General features: G+C 42.3%; 1 protein-coding gene and 1 long non-coding RNA gene across 3 annotated transcripts; one reads left to right on the top strand and one right to left on the bottom strand.

Annotated features, from left to right (window-relative positions):
* The first annotated feature begins 122 nt into the window (after positions 1-122).
* LOC144025378 (uncharacterized) lies at positions 123-11,285 on the top strand. The gene is made up of 3 exons (XR_013284850.1): positions 123-2,630; positions 7,178-7,412; positions 10,691-11,285. It is a non-coding gene; the product is annotated as an uncharacterized LOC144025378 (long non-coding RNA).
* On the bottom strand, positions 1,295-10,007 carry LOC144025376 (putative polypeptide N-acetylgalactosaminyltransferase 8). Of its 2 annotated transcripts, XM_077531289.1 has the most exons (11): positions 9,784-10,007; positions 8,921-9,179; positions 7,940-8,106; positions 7,210-7,393; positions 6,305-6,502; positions 5,853-5,967; positions 5,601-5,786; positions 5,353-5,490; positions 3,203-3,298; positions 2,697-2,864; positions 1,295-2,620 (listed from the first exon to the last, which is right to left on the bottom strand). In XM_077531289.1, exons 1-11 carry the CDS (start codon positions 9,971-9,973, stop codon positions 2,474-2,476), a joined length of 1,848 nt encoding a protein of 615 aa, XP_077387415.1. In that variant the 5' UTR covers positions 9,974-10,007; the 3' UTR covers positions 1,295-2,473. The 2 variants fall into 2 exon arrangements, with proteins under 2 accessions (XP_077387415.1, XP_077387414.1); XM_077531288.1 differs by having other exon boundaries at positions 5,601-5,967.
* Positions 11,286-12,240: the final 955 nt, after the last annotated feature.

The raw sequence follows: 12,240 nt of genomic DNA, 5'->3' as shown, positions 1-12,240 counted from the left end.
TATATATATATATATATATATATATATATATATATATATATATATATATATATATGTATATATATATATATATGTATATATATATATGTATGTGTGTGTGTGTATGTATGTATACCGCGACCATTGTGTGAGGAGTAAGCGGTTCAGAAAATGGATGGATGTTGTCAATGAACCTGTTGTTGTTTTGTTGTATTGCATTTTTTGTGCTATAGAGTTGTTTTGTTCCTTTGTGCCATTGCAGTATAGGTGACGATTTTATTTTGAAGTGAACAGGAAGTAGTGTTAAAAATCGAAAGGAAATGACTTAACGAACGGACATTCCGCCTTTTGGTAGCGTCGTTCCAAGGTTGAGGAAGACGTGTGTGCGCGGCAGCCAGATAAAACGAAAACAACTAAGGTTAAAGATTCACCGACTACTCATTAGCACCTGGTTGAGAAGGGAACGAGGTTCGTGTTTGTTATATTTATGGTTAATTGATTAATATCGTTACATTTCACGTTGTTTGTTTGTGTCATTTGCTGCGTGGTGAAATACTGTATTATCATTTTCACCCACTAGAGTGTGCTAACGCACTACGCTAAGGCTCAAGATTCTGTTTATTTTGCTGAGGATTTGTATTTCTGTATGGTTTATTTTTCGTTATAAGTAAAAGCAAAGGGCAAGGTTACATTTTGTATATACTATGTTAATTGTAGGCAAAAGACAAAACAATAAGGTAATTCATTTGTGGTACAGGGTTTAAATGGGGTAAAATGTATGTATGGAACATGCCGTTTGAGTGGTTAATGGTATTTATTTTGTTTTGTATTGTAGCTCTTACACGATAAGGAAAGGTCAATAAAATAAAATGTGAACCATCAGTTGGAGAGACCAACTTTATTCAACCCGGGATGCTACAGATGTATGTTTATATATGAAATGGGGGGGAAAATGTACTCAGGTTGGTGACTGGAAAGGAAAAAAAAAAAAAAAAAAAAAAAGACTTAACTTTTAATTTGCATTTTCTGTCCAACACAGCCAATCACAGCGATTGTCACCATCATCAGTTTGTATAAAAAGCAAAATGGCAGAAAAATCTCAAGACTTAACAATTTGAATCCAAATCATTTTTTTTTATTACTTTTAAGGATTTTCCTGCATGCATTGTGTCCACTTAATGTATTTCACTTAATAGCACCCTGACTGTAGACTGCACTCCAATCAATGACATCGCAGCCATGTACTTGTACATTACTTGGCATGTTGTGAAAGCAATGATTTGGGGAGTCTAATTGAAATGATTGGCACTCTACGTGACACAGTGCAGGTGGCTTTATTGCATCATGTTTATTTAACAACTTGATTGCACAACCTGATTGATTGTGTAGCGTTTATTCCCAACTCTGCTTGGATGTGCTATATTTTGCGCTATTAGCGGACGCAGCGCATTCTTCGTGAATCTACCCCTCAGTGTTTATCCATGTCTTAATTCTTGCATTTACAATCACATCCGGGGGTCACTGATACTGATCCAGCTCCTCTGATGCTCAGTCCGTTGGCCTCCTCTGGTGACCTGTTCAGCTTAATGAAGATCTTACATTACATTTTGTTGTCCAGTGTGACTGTATTTTCTTCGACTTCCTTAAAAAGTGTGATTTTTTTATTTATTTTTTTCTGGCAATGTCTGCAATTTTTTAGTTCGATGTTTATTCACAAAGACATCAGTCCCCCTGAGTTTTCCAAGATTTCCTCCCCTACGTATGAGTGTTAACCATATCATTTGAATCGTTTTCTCCTGTGCTTTGGCTCATCATTAAAACAGCCTTTATCAGATTTGGTTTACTTGCAGACTTGCCTGCAGAAAAGTCACACTTTTCTTTTTTTAATGGAGTAGTAAGTGCTCCTCCACCCGCCTAAGCACCGGTCGATGCCCAGCAGAGAACGCCCACAAACCCCACGTACAGCTCCCTGTCTCCCAGTCCTTGTAGCACCCATATAGACCTTCCTGGAGCACCTCTGCAACTCTGATCCTAGAATTGCCCTTGGTAGAAAAAAACAGCCCAGCAGGCACTTCTTTTATTACACGCAGCAATGACATGACATCATCTTTAGTAGCAAGATAAAATGAAATGAGATTGAAAAGTGTTGCCTCATTTCCTCAAAATATTTCAAACTCCCCCCTACCATGCTGGACCATATTTACTTCAGCAAATACTGCCACATGACTTCATCTTTTGTGCGCGCCGCCATGTCACTCGATGTTGTACTTTGTGCATTATGGATGCGTTGCGTTCACATTAGAAGTCACGTTTGTTTTTGTAATATAAACGAGTACCTAAAAAGAACAGATTCAACAAAAAAAATCTGAATTGGGGATTACGCCCTGAAGTGTGACCACCCCAACTCTGCTTATCAGTGCAATATCTGTCAAATGACCAAAATCTTCAATTTGATTCAGACCCAAATAGTTTTCCTATTTGGACGGGAGACTTGTTACCCTCGAGGCGCTCGCTCCGCGATGTAATTCTGAATGTTCCAGATCTGACCAGTGCAGCGCTGCACAATGAGATGATAGTAGCTGTCTTCACCCTGGGCGATCTCCAGACACCGCTTCGTCACCCTGTTCTGGATCGACGATCCCTGGAATGCGGTAAGAGTTTGTTTTTTTATTTCCCCTGAGAAATGTGAGATTTCGCCTCAACCTGCTGCCACTCACCTGCTTAAAGTCCCACAACATGTGGAACTTCTTCTGCGTGGCTATCTTGCAGTCGTAGAGGGCCGGGTAGAGGCCACCGCCGGGGTCCACCAGGCAGCGGTTGCTATTGTACGTGTGGGATTTGATGCCACCCACGTAGATTTCCCCGTTGGTGCGGTAGTAGCAGCGCTGCGGCAAAGAGGAAAAGCGCAAAGTGGAGTGAATTTACACATTTGGAAACTTTCATGGGGATTAACAGGAATTGATGGGGTTCTGAGTACATTCTGTTTGAATATGTCGCTGAAAACACAGACAACTACACAGTGCTGAATTATTCAATTTAATTTTTGAACAAATTAAAAAACAATGATATTTTTAAATGATTTAATTTGAACGAATAATGCTGTTCCAGACGTCTGATGTGAAATATGTTATTTCGAGTCTTGCTAGTGAGGCAAACCTGTATGCCAAGTAGCCCTTGAGGATTCAAATTCTACAAAAGTTTTTCGTCTGGAGTGGGCTCGTACCTGTGGGGCAAAGTAGTGGCACGAGTAGAGGATGGGTGTGCTGCCCGGAACCGGACCCTGGTCGATGCACAGATCCGGCTTCAGCGGGTTGATTAACTGCAGAGAGGAAACGGAGCAACAGTTTTGGTTTTTTGTTTTGTGCCTTCATATTCGGTGTTTGCACTTCCTTGTGGGATTTCACTCTGTGAAAGTATTTTCTTCTCATTCCCTGTATAGTAATAGTGCCATTAACTACCTGAAGGGCGCAGCAGTGAGTGACATTTGACAACACTTGAAATAGGAATCACATTTTTTTTCAATCACGGTTTCCCATCACGTGTTAATGACGAGCAAAGCTAATAATGAACAAATCATAAAATACAGGAACAGGAAAGGACCCAATTCCGAGATAAAGACAAACAGCAAACAACTTCACATTGTAGAAAACAGTACACAAGAAATGGGAATGTATTTACAGCTTGAAGTGATGCATTGCGGGACTTGACAATTTGTATTGCCATCTGAGAGTGACATTATGCCATGCGTCACGTTTTGACCACATGAAATATAATGAAGGAAGGATAGATTTGTGTTTTCAAGCTGGAAATCCGCTCTCTATTTTGAGTTTGTGCCATCCATAAATGTTCTGCTTATCCAACTAAAGAAAATATTGAAGTATGTTGTTGTTGTTGATAAACGGTTATCTGCAATCAAAACACTAAATACAATAAAATAATTATTGCAGCACATTCAAGCTTAACGAGAAAGACCCACAAGGTTGTGTGACTATATATATATATATATATATATATATATATATATATATATATATATATATATATCCCCCCAATTTTATTATAAATAATGTACATTGTAAATATTACATTTGTATGACAATACTTAACAGTTAAATATGTCAGACCTAAACAGACTGCCTTAAAAAAAAAAAAAAAAAGATTTATGCTAAGTGAAGTCTGGAAATTGTATTTTATTTTTGTGTTTCTAAAATGAAGCCATTTATGTTTAGTGAAATGCATATACTTACAAAAATAATTAATGGTGTTAAGTGAAAACAAAAGTTTTTATTAAATCACCTTTATTCTTAAAAGTCACTGTTATAAATTTAAATTAAGTATTGCAATTGCAAATTTTATGTTAGCGGTGTTGTTTGCATTTATTCAATTTAACAAGGTAATTTGTAATCTGTTATTACTTTTTTATTTTCGAGGTAATGTTGGCCACACTGATTGTAGGCATGTTTTACTTGCTGGCATCTTTCTGTTGTATCTTCTTCTGTTAGTGGTTCAAAACATTCATCTTGTCTTCAAGTTTAGGCAACTTGTGAGGAAGGTGGCAGCGAATGCTAAAACTAATAAAAAGGTATATACAAACCCTACTTTGTGGGGAAAAACGAAAAAGACAAAAAACGAATGATTTGTCCGTTCGTGTTGTGTTTAGTGAGAATGCCGTTCTTTCTGTTGTATGACCATTTGTGAAACTTTGGTGGATCATGTTGCATGCGCCAAAAGAGCACAAAAAGTTGTAAGCAAGTGTGCAGTATTACTATTAATGATCAAAATGAAATTCTATAAAGCAAAAGACGCAGAATGTCAGAGCAACAGCGAAGACGGGAATAATGTCTTGATAAAGATTTCCGTCATCACATTACAATCGTCACACATTTCAACTTGTTTATTTTGACCTTATCAAGCTCTTGACAGCAATGGAAAATAAGAATGTAGATTATGATCTCCCCCTGGATACCTTTCCAGCCAGGCCTTACACGGAAAGAAAGAAAGAAAGAAAGAAATAACCACTTTGTGGTTGAACCAGTCCTCAACGCATATGTTGAACAGCAAAAGATTTTTTTTAATTTTTGGTAGTTATTTAATAATTGCATCACATAAAGACATATGACATTTTGATGGACTGACATACCAGCAACTAAAACCAAGCGATTAAAAATACAACTCACCATTACTAATTGTATTTTGTGTATGTTTCTCTTCATCAAACCGTCCAGGTTCATCTTATGTACCAGTGAGACAACTTTCCGCCAGACGTTTGGCCGTCCGGGGAAATTAGGAAAAAAAAAAAAAAAAAAGCACTAAACATTGATGTGGAGTAGTAAACCGGACTCGTCAACGAGTCCACTAATTGGTTGTGCTCACCGCTCCGTAGGCGAGCAGGTCTTTGAGAGGGTCCAGCAAGGGGTAAACGTTTTCCAGGTACCACTTGAAGGGTTTGCACTTGAGCCGCTTCCTCAGCGCCTTCCGTTCGGACACGTCGCCGATGTCCACGCCGTGATTCTGTGGGGGAAGAAGCACAAAATGGCCGCCGTCACGTGACTATTTATCTGAACATGCCCCCATGCCGTGTCAAGCTTGCGGGCTTGTGAGCGAGTCTGCAGTTGTTTTACCTGCAAGGGAAGGTTCCAGGCGATGTTGACGTTATATTTGTACTCATCCAGCCACACCTCGGCCACGCGCAGCGCGTTTCGCTTCATGGTGACGCTGAGGTCGGGCAGGTAGGGCTTTCTGGCGCGCTCGATGTGGGCGATCTTGGAGCAGGGGATCACCTCCACGCTGCCGCCGCACAGCCACGCCTGCGGGCGCAAACAAACGCACGCTGAGCAAACGTCCCAGCTTTGTGTCGTGCTTGAACATCTCACCCGGATGCCCAGCTCCACGTTCTCGCCGCCGTATATTTTCATTCCTCCGTCCAGGCTGCCGATCTCAGCGAAGAACTTGCGATCGGCCACGAGTATCCCCATGATGGCCGGGCTCCTTTTGGGAGCAAACAACAAACAAACAAACAAACAACAAATCCTCAGCTTCTTTCCAAATGATCATCGCTAGTGACGCCGCCCCCATTTTACTGGCACCACACAACAACCCCCTCCCCCGCACATTTTAATTTACTAACAATCATAATGTGGTTTGGAATAACATTCAACTTTTTAAATATTTAAAGTACCGGTAGTTTTTATTTTAATTGTACTTTAAATTTGAGTTTTTTTGTTTTTTTTTAAAATATTAGCAGCTACAGTAAGCAAACATTTGCATGATCATGTGATCCGTTTCGATTTAGGAGGCCAAATGCAGGCAAAAATGTGCGACTCACTTGGCAGGCAGCGACTCGTCCTTGAGCTCGTACCACTCGGGCCTGAAGGACTCGTACATGCACCACAGGGCCCAGTCGAAGGCGTCGGCCGACGGCCCGTAGCGGGTCACCGTCAAGTCGTCGTAATTGACCCGATCGAAGACGGGCGTCAGGATGACCGTGCGGTCCTCCTTGATGCGAGCCAGCAGCGGCTCGGCCCTGAACGCGCAAGCGGATGTCAGTCAGAAAGGAAGCGACAAAAGATGCAAACGGTGTGAGCTTGCTAATAAGGTGGACATTTTTGGCTAATGCTAGTGTAAGATTCAGACAGGAGTACGATTTAAGTTCATTTGTTAAAATATATATATTTACTTATACATGTATGTTTCTAGAACTATTATTTACACATTTCTATATTTTGGTCTTTTTTTTTAGATACCAGTAGCTAAATTGATGTGGTGAATCTGCTATTTTCATTTACTTGCATTGACTTAAGTTAGCTGGCTCCTGATTGGTTAGGGTTGGTCAGCTGACGAGTGTTCAGGAAGTGTGGTGACTGTCGCTACATGTGTGACTAGTAAACAGCGTTGTTACAGAAGAAATCCGTCTCCATCCTGCTTTCTCATTTTCTAAAGAGTGGTCCATTTACCACCAACGAACCCTCACGTTACACTCGCATTTCATCAGCACATGGTGGACAGCAACATGACTCAATTAGCATGCTGACTATTTACTCATTCACGCATATATTTGAAATTCCTAAAAGGCTTTTATATGAATTGATATTTCACTCTGGCAGAGTGCAAAATCGTTCTCACTTATTTTGCCCACTGTTTTGATATTCGGTCTGTCCTTACTTTGTACCCAAGTATCTGTACTTGTACTTGGTTACAGAGCGGAAGTGGAAATGGCAAGATGAGACCAACCATTGCACGTGGACTTCAATGTGGGCATCCAATATGGCCACCACGTCACCGGTGGCTATCTTCCATCCGGACAGTCTGGCCTGGGTGAGGCCGAGCTGCTCCTTGTGCATCACTCGCTTCAGCAGGCCCGGACGCTCCTCGTGGATGAGCGCGATGAAGTCGTCCAGCTTCTCCTGCAGGTCCTCTGCGGATGCAAGGTGAAGGTGAACGATTCATTCTCATCTCTTACTTCTTCTGCTTCTCCAACAAATGACGGGAAAAGCCTACTCGAACAGCAGGGGCACTTGAAATGGTGGCGGTTGTGCGATGGCTCCCATTTTGCATTCGTTTGAAAGTGATTGGTTCATTCTGAACGCGGCCGCGTGTCAGTCATAAGCGGGTACGCGTACGGGTGCAACCGCATTGTTTCCGTTATTTTCACATCCTAGCTCGAAAACATGACAAACTCAATCGAGGTTTACGGGTGACCGCTAACATTATCTTGGTCTCAAGCATATCACAAAAGAATAGTTTTGTGTTGCCACCTAGCTGTGTGTATGCTTGCATTTGATATATTTTTTTATTTTATATTTACCTGGCTGGCATGTACCTTGATGGAATAATGGCAGAAACAGGAAGAATGTACTCATTTAAAGAAATATTGTACGTAGGTCAAATATTTGGGGGCCATAATTGTCGTGGTTTGTGTTTTTCAAGGGCATATCGTGAAATTTGAACAGGCCACTTGTACCGTTTGTGCTGTGGTCGTCCACCAGTATTATCTCTCTGAGCAGGCTGGCGGGGGTCTTGTCTATGATGCTGCGGACCGCCCGCTTGATAATGGACAGCGCTTCGTTCAGGTAGATCAGCACCACGCTCAGGCTGGGGAGATCGGCAGGGTACCTTTTCTGTGCGCATCTGTTTCCAAGCAACAGCAAGAAAAAGATGTCATGATAACAACACGGCTTATTGTGACACGCTCAATCAAATTTGTTGATAGAGCGCAAAAACAACCACAGAATGGAATACAAAGCCCTTATTGTTATGATCAATGGTGCAGATGCAACAAAATTGAGTTCATGAAAATGAGCAAAAATAAAATAACAATGACAGGCACAGAGGAGGATAAATGTTCATATGAAGTTTTGCAACGTGTAGATTTGTTTATGCAACTATAAGTTGTTGAGTGTAAATATTTCGATTCGTTTGTGCAACGACAAAGTTCTTAGTGGACTTTGACGATCCGTGGCGATGGAGAAGCACGCAGACATTTTAGAAAGAGGCGCGGGTGACGTGCGGTAAATTGACATTTGGATCCTTCTCATTTCAACGGCAAGATTGGATTGCTGACCCAAAAGTTTCTACCCAGCGGCATCTTTCCAGGCTAACTGGTTGACTCTTATTGGAGAAGCTGTGGCTGCACTTGGAGCCCCACCCAGATGACTGAACTCTAGACGAGAGCTCAACTCATGGAGGCCGCTTGCATCTTGATCTTGTTCTTTGTAATCTATAGATGATGGTAGGAATGTAGGTTGACTGGTAAATCGAGAGCTTCTTTTTTAGCGCAGATCCTTCAGAATGACTGTCAGCCATATCCAAAATCATCATTCATGACTGCAGACAATGTCTGCCCGTACCGGTTCTGAGCAAGGGCGGTCCAACTCTCTGGAACCGAATTGGACTTAGTGTCGGCAATGCGCGTCAAACTGGTGGGAGAGTGTGGCTTTTGTACCTGGCGTGCCGCGTGTCGGGAATGTCCCTGTTGAGCGGCAGCCTGTCGCTGAGGAAGGCGTTGTAGCCGTACTTGACGAACAAGTCCTCGGCCTCCTTCTGCTCCTCCTCGCTCAGACCCTCGCCCCACTTCTTGAACAGCAACGAGTTGGGGAACAGCTTCTTCACCACCACCTTATCATCCTTCTTGTCCTCCCGTGGCTTGTCGTCGGCTTTCGCCAGCCGCACCGCCTCTGGCTGAAGCTTGTTTACTGCTTGGACTGGAGTATGAGAAGCCGTTTCACAGTTTATTCCTTAACATTCATATGCAACTTCAAGTGGAGCGATTTGCTCCAACATGCCCAACCAGAATTTTGCGCCAGCCTTCGCTAATATTTAAAAACAATGCTCAAAGGGGGCGTTGCCCAGAGGAGTGTTGGGCTTGCGAGGGGGGCGTGGTCTGGCTGTAATTGACAGCCACAGTGAAAACTATGCTAAGTACAGTAAGAGACGCGGACTAATATATAAAACTATGGCGTCAGTTTCAAGGAGGTGGCGTGAGTAGACCGGAACAGCCAAATTGTTTATCACGTTTAACCTAAATTCAAGCTTTCAACAAACAAGCACTAAAAACGCTTTGTAAGTACCAAAGAAAATGTGAAAATAATTTATGGATCATGTAGACAGCATTAGTAGACACCCGTTTATATAGTTTATCAGAAAAAAATGTTTAAAAAAAGTTGATTTAGTGCTGAGTTTGCATTTAACTACTTAGATAAAATAATAAATGAATTTAAAAAAGTGTAATAATTAACCCGAAAATCCCTAACAAATATTGCAGGATTCTTCATTTCAAAGCAAAGCAAATCAAAATAAAGGACTCACGCAGCTTCTCAATGTTAGCCGCCATCTTTTCCATCCTCTGCCCGTGGACGGAGTCGTTGTGGATGGCCATGTGATCGATGTGTCGATGCTCCGAGTGGCTTTGCACAACACTCCGATGGCAGCCCAGGTACAGCAAGGTGGCCGTCACCAAGGCAGCCAGCAGGACACCTTTGAGCCAGCCGGGCCTCATGTCGACGACGCCTGAAAAAACAACAGAAGGGAGGAGGGAGTCAGATTTGGTTTTTATCCTGCGTCCTTCTTTGCACTCCTCCCCGGGCCGCCCAACCCAAACACGCACTTTGCGTTAGGCACGGACTGATGATGAACGTTGCCACGGACATGAAGCCATCGGAAGAGGCCTGGCGGCCATATTACGTTGCCACGTTCTCAGTGCTGATAGCTTGAGTACGTTGACTTCTCTGTGGTGTTTTCACATTTTTTTTGGGGGGGGGGACAAAAATGCCACAGTGTGCGGAGTACGGTTGCACTACCAACCCGAGAGAAGCTGTACATGCACATTCCATCGGTTCCAGGTACTGAAAGTTTCACCTGTTTGCGTGGTCTATCCCAGGGAAGGATGGCCTGGCTCATCAAAAGTACAATTCAAACAAACGCACAACACACCACAACGCATTCAAAGCTAGTAAGAGGAGAAGGAAGATACGTGATACGGTGTATGTTTATAGTATTATTATGATCCCGCTTTTGAATACCTTGAGAGACGATATGTTTGACACGGAGGCTAAAACTAATCATCTGTTCTCTCTCAAAGGCTACTCAAAGCTTCACTTGCGTCATGTCAGAAGAATCATGAACGATGACACCAAAGAAAAAAAAATATGAAGGAACAGTCTGTCATAATTAGTGCCATCTAGTGGTGAACTAATATAATGCGTTATACTTTCAGGAAAGGGAGAGGAAATTGCGGTCATGACTCGACACGACATCTGACCAATCAGAGGGAACGCAGACCGGACATGCCGGCCAAGCGAGTCAGGAGCAATTAAGAAAGACGCACGCACACCCAAGAGGAAACTCGTGCTTCACTTGGAAGTGGGAATGCTGTTGAAAAACGATATTCACTCAGATATGAATCTCTGGCTCCAGTCTGTACTAGTAATACTTGGACAAGGCAAGGCAGCTTTATGTATTATTATTATTATTAACACCTTTTGAACCTTTTCAAAACGTTTGAACCACCTTCAACTTTTACATCTGGATTGACTTTCTAAAGTGATCTCACAATTAGCCAATCATGTTCAAAGTCATGTTCAATAGGAGTAAGCATGGCCCTGCTGCCACCATTCCAATTGCCTCTGACTTTACGTGTTCTAGTCGGCTTTTCCTGCTGTTTCCCCCCATTTCTTGTTGAAGCCTGAAAGTAATGCAAGCACTGACTGCAATTTTGAACTGCTCCTAATTTATTTTCTCCAAAATGTTTGAAAAGTCAAGTTGTCAGTCTTTGCTTTTCGAAATATTTGGAATAAATAGAAAGAATTGTGTGTTTTCACGTCAATGTACATTTGTAAGGATGCCAATGTTGACTTAAGAATTGCCACTGTGGCGTTTGTCTTTGGGCTGGTCGAGCCTGCCGGAAGCACCAAAACGCCGTCTGCGGTGTCCCAGGGCAAACAGGAGCCTGCATCCTCCTTGTGAGCCGCGCGGCCGCCATCTGTCAGGCCGCAAATTGAAGGCATTGAAGGCGTGGCCTGTCTCGTGTGTTTGGAAGGCAAACTCGCTCGCTCGCTTCTTTGACAATTGGAGCTTTGACAGCCATGTTTGCTCATAGATTAGCAAGTGGGATTTTTCGATTGAATTCTTAGCAGCGACTTCATCCTGGTTACATTTTTACACAATACATCAAGTCATAGTTTGCAAATGTGACTATAGCTTTTATTTGCACTTCATTTGTACGTACAACAGAAGGGGACGACAATATTCAGGGTTGGGTTTTTTTTCAAGTAAAATGGAAGACTTTAAAATCTTCATTTATTTCTCAAACTTGTACATGTGGAATGATGCAAGTATGACGTCTGACATCTGTTGACACTCACGCGACCGCCAACGTGCAGACACGGCCACAGGCAACAAAGCAATCGATATATCGTGGCATCTACTTGACAGTGATTGTAAAAGTCTCGTCAGGCTCAATCACAGATGAACACTGATGATAAACATGTATTCAATATCTTTTGCAAATACTCAAGAATGCGTTTGTGAGCAGAAGGGTTTAGTTTAGCCAAAAATCATGCTTTGCTTGCGTCTTGTGGCATCACAGTGTGATGCAACTATGTCAAAGTTAGATGAGGAGTTTCATTTAGACAAAAGTAATTATTTGCCACCATCATATTGTCTCGGCACTATACCTGTATTGAGCTGAGTTGAGGGGTTTCACCCAAACAAAAACAAAAAAAATGGTGCTGGTCACTTGAGGAGTTTTGCTTTGCCAAAAAAATG

Source organism: Festucalex cinctus, chromosome 9 (genome assembly GCF_051991245.1).
Source record: "Festucalex cinctus isolate MCC-2025b chromosome 9, RoL_Fcin_1.0, whole genome shotgun sequence".
Taxonomy (NCBI): Eukaryota; Metazoa; Chordata; class Actinopteri; order Syngnathiformes; family Syngnathidae; genus Festucalex; species Festucalex cinctus.
The sequence above is the reverse complement of the archived record's forward strand: the minus strand, read 5'-3'. Positions and strand labels throughout refer to the sequence as shown.

Excerpts from the sequence above, each read along its gene's own strand:
- LOC144025376 (XM_077531288.1), bottom strand. The coding sequence starts at position 9,973 with ATGAGGCCCGGCTGGCTCAAAGGTGTCCTGCTGGCTGCCTTGGTGACG. Across the intron at positions 9,180-9,783 it reads GGCTAACATTGAGAAGCTGC|TCCAAGCAGTAAACAAGCTT; the intron begins GTGAGTCCTTTA and ends CTCATACTCCAG. Across the intron at positions 6,503-7,209 it reads ATTGAAGTCCACGTGCAATG|GGCCGAGCCGCTGCTGGCTC; the intron begins GTTGGTCTCATC and ends TTGCGCGTTCAG.